At 31.5% G+C, this 4,074-nt stretch overlaps 1 protein-coding gene across 2 annotated transcripts in view; it reads left to right on the forward strand.

Moving 5' to 3' along the window:
* LOC106689581 (uncharacterized) overlaps positions 1–2,228 on the forward strand; it is an 18,800-nt gene extending 16,572 nt beyond the window's left edge. For both annotated transcript variants that reach the window (XM_014434637.3, XM_014434636.3), the window contains one exon: positions 293–2,228. In XM_014434637.3, the coding sequence (XP_014290123.1) occupies positions 293–1,908 (1,616 nt within the window). In that variant the 3' untranslated portion in view covers positions 1,909–2,228. The remainder of the gene's footprint in view (positions 1–292) is intronic.
* Positions 2,229–4,074: the final 1,846 nt, after the last annotated feature.

A 4,074-nucleotide genomic window follows, 5' to 3' on the forward strand; every position in this document is an offset into this window, starting at 1 on the left:
ATTTTTATATATTATGTATTTAGCATTGTAAGAACTAAATGGCTTTTTGTGGGTTATGACTCCCCTTTGAGTCATACTAACAAGTTGACTCATTTCTAGTCAAACTAACAGGTATAGTTAACTTGAAAAAAAAAAAAAAAAACCTATTTAGTCATTAACTCAAATGCTTTCACATTTAAAAAATTTCTACATTCTAAACTTATTGGCAAATTCAAGATGCGATAGTGATATGAATAGAAGACAATATATTACAACTATTACCTTTCTAAAAAAATTATTATTTATGTTCCAGGTGGAATTGTAGGAAACCCCTATATAAGTCCTGATGAAGAAAGTACAGAAGCAAACATTGGCTATAAAACTCAAGGAAACTTACGGAAAAGTTTTTCATACATTCAAACAAAAAAACCTAGAGCAAAGGCACGTTATGAAGCACTTAAATCAAATATTAATGAACCATTTAATACTTATGCTTCACAGAATAAAACATCCTTTGAGGCACAGAAAGATGAAAATTTTTCTACTGAACAAAGCAAATCTGAGGTAGATGGGACCTCTACAAAAAGGTCTGTATCTGGCCCAAATGTTGATGGTCAACAACCCTATCGCCATTGGTCTACTGAATCAAATGTAATTAGGGAAGAACATCCAGATGGGCTGTATCAATCTTATCCTTATGTTACTCCTGCTTACTCAAGGCAAGAGACAGACTATTCTGGAGGAAATCTGAAAAAACTAATTGAGGTTTCAACTGAAGGCTATAATCAAGAGAGTACAAATCCTCAAAGGCCACTTTTTAAACCTAAAATAAACTACGACCATCTTGCAGTAATTCCAGCTACAACATATCGGCCAGCAACAAGAGATGGCTATTCCTTTTCATTTGAATCAAAAAATCACTCACGGCATGAAACTGGTGACACTAAAGGAAATTTTAGGGGTTCCATAAAGTACGCAAGTCCTTATGGAGAAAGCAAAGAGATCAACTATGAAGGAAATCCAAGGATAGGAATTACAACCAGTGAAAGGACTCCAGTTGTAAATATTCCAGCTAGGTCAGGGCAAAGATATATCACACCTATCAGATATGTACCACCAACCAGTACTTCAAGACCTTTCCTCACTACTAGAAAAGGCTTGACATATTCCTACAGCAGTCCAGCGACAGGATATCAATATTCACCAAGCACATCGAGTACTACACAAACTCCGTTCACCAGTACACCCCAATCAGAAGTGACGTACAGAAGAGGGAAAACAGTCTATCAACCACCACAGTTTTATCTTCAACCTGTTCAAACATATGATTATATTGCTCCTAGCCTAGGAGATCCTTATATGTACTATACAGAATCACCTCAATATGTACAACTCTCACCTGAATATGGTGCATACACATTTACTTACAATGCTGGCGATCATGAAAGGACAGAAAGTCGAGACAACCAAGGAAACGTTCATGGCATGTTTAGTTTTGAAGGAACAGATGGAGAAAGAAGACAAGTAAATTATGAAGCTAATTCTGAAAAAGGATTTGTTGCTCGAGGTCAGCACTTACCTGTCCAAACACGAGATTCAATAGGTTCACAAGATACTTATCCACAATCGACACAGAGCACAGGAAATGATGAATCTCCTGGAACATATTTCTTTTCATATAATGCAGGAGAACATATGAGAGAAGAGCATAAAGATGAGCAAGGAAATATTCATGGTATGTATAGATACATGGCAGGAGATGGTAAAATAAAAACTGTGAAATACCGGGCTAGTGCAAGTGAAGGGTTTGTTGCTACAGGAGATGACATCCCTAATGCTCAGAATGGATATTCATATTCGTATACCATAGGTAATCAGCCTCAAACTGGTTCAGGTAATAAATATCAGCCTGAAACTCTAATCAGGTGACCCGAATGGAAAATTAAGTAAAAACACCAGTTTCAACATATAAATTCATAACCGGTAATAAATAAAATAAAAATGATAAAGGTAAACAAACCAGTCTTTCTAAATGAACTGTTTAAAGTTTTATTTAAATGGTTAAAATTTTGTTATAACAGAAAGATTTTACTCTTTGTATATAAATGAAATAAAGCTGACTTAGGTCAACTATAAAGCTTTATAAATAAAATTCATGAAAAAACTGCTTCTTTATTGAAGCATGTTAATAACATGTAAATAATTGATGTACATATTTGTTTATTAATTAAGTTAACAATGTAATGCTTTTTAATAAAGGCTATTTATGTATAGTTGATTTCTAATATCTATACCACAAATCCTGATCAGTACTTTTTTTTTTCATTTTCAACATTAGCATTAAATATATATTTACCTTCAGAAACCTATTTTCAAGAGATATTTAAATATTACACACTAATTTAATAGTGTAATAAATACATTAATTAATACAGATATGTAATTATCTATGTTCAGGTAAAGTAATTGATACCAGGTAACAAACATAGCTTAAGCATATGTTTTAGGTTAAACAAATTGCATATATATATATATATATATGTTATTTTTCTGAACAGGAAACTACAGGCAACATGACTTCCTAATTATTTCTTGTTATTTGTTAAATTAACTTATCAATGTCAATGTTTTGACCCATCTTGAAATGATTCTTTCAGTAATTTAATTTTACATCAACTTAGATTTATAAATTATAAACTACATAAAAGTAATAGTGCTACAGAAAAAAAGAAAGGAATTCTAATTGTCTGAAAATATTTAATGGATGTTTTTCCAAACTTTTGTTTGTGATCCACTGGTGTCCTGCTAGAATTTTATATTTTGTGTGTAAAAAATAGATTAGGTTTGGCTGAATTTGGAGGTAAGGAACAAAAAATTTAATTGCATGAAAATCCTGCCTTTAGTCATAAGTGTACATACAATAATAATACTAGTTAGAAGTATACAATCAATATCGTTCGTTTTAAATTTAAAGGTTATTATCTAAATAATATTCTTCAAAATGTAACTAAACTAGAATAATTGAGATGAATACTTTGCAGCTTCGGAATAAAAGATTGAACAGCCACTACATATCACATTTTAAAAAACATGAGCATAGTATAACAAGAAACATAATTTTGTTTACCAAATAGAAAAAAAAATAGAATATATAGTGTTGAGCAGAGGTTCGCAATAAATTTGGTTTTTAGAAAAACATCAACCAGATTTGTTTATGGACTATCTTTATCTATTGATACTACATATTGTCAAACTTAATATTAATCCAACTTGCAAATACATTTTTTTTTTGTACTTAATTATAGTTCTTATCTCAGATTTCTAGTGAGGTTAAAATTCTTACACCAGAAGAAAAATGTTATTTGCCTCCACAGTTTCAAACTGACTTTGGACAAAAGATTGAGAAGCGGAATCATCGTTTGACAATCAATGTAAAAACAACTAAACATATAATGTGGATTATTATCCAGTTTACTAGAGAGACCTGGGCGTTGATGACCTCAGGGTTTTACGCCCTTAAGCCCTAGACAACAACAACAACTAGAGAGACCTATAAACTATATCTAAACAAAAAAAGGAAGCATTGTTGATATTGGATGTACCATTCTACATTAGGATACATTACACAAGGAACCTAGAACTAACATTAGAAAAATATCTATGAATTGTAAAATACTTTTGGACATGGCAACTTAAACTTCAAATTAATATTCATGAATTTAAAACTAAAATAATAAAATATTCCTCTTGTTATAAATAATTCTCGATAACCCAAAATACATAATTACTTTCACTCACCTATGCAAGGAAGCAGTGATATGTAGAAGAGCAGATATGTTAAAGTAGATATGTTCAAGGTAATTGAGATACTATACTCTTAAACTTGAGTAGATTAAAATCTTTCATACAGAGGCATTCTTTTTACTTTCCCTTAACTAAATATATAGTATGGGGAAATGTCACTATCTTCCAACATTTCGAATTCGAGTTTTCGATAGAAATACAGGGGTTTTGAGGTCCCATGAGTTCATATAACCAAGTCACCCAAAATATCTATGCCCTTGATAACAGCCAACCTCAAAAACGAAAAGGTAT

Source organism: Halyomorpha halys, unplaced genomic scaffold, assembly GCF_000696795.3.
Source record: "Halyomorpha halys isolate HHAL.00 unplaced genomic scaffold, Hhal_1.1 Scaffold1399.1, whole genome shotgun sequence".
In the NCBI taxonomy this organism is placed as follows: domain Eukaryota; kingdom Metazoa; phylum Arthropoda; class Insecta; order Hemiptera; family Pentatomidae; genus Halyomorpha; species Halyomorpha halys.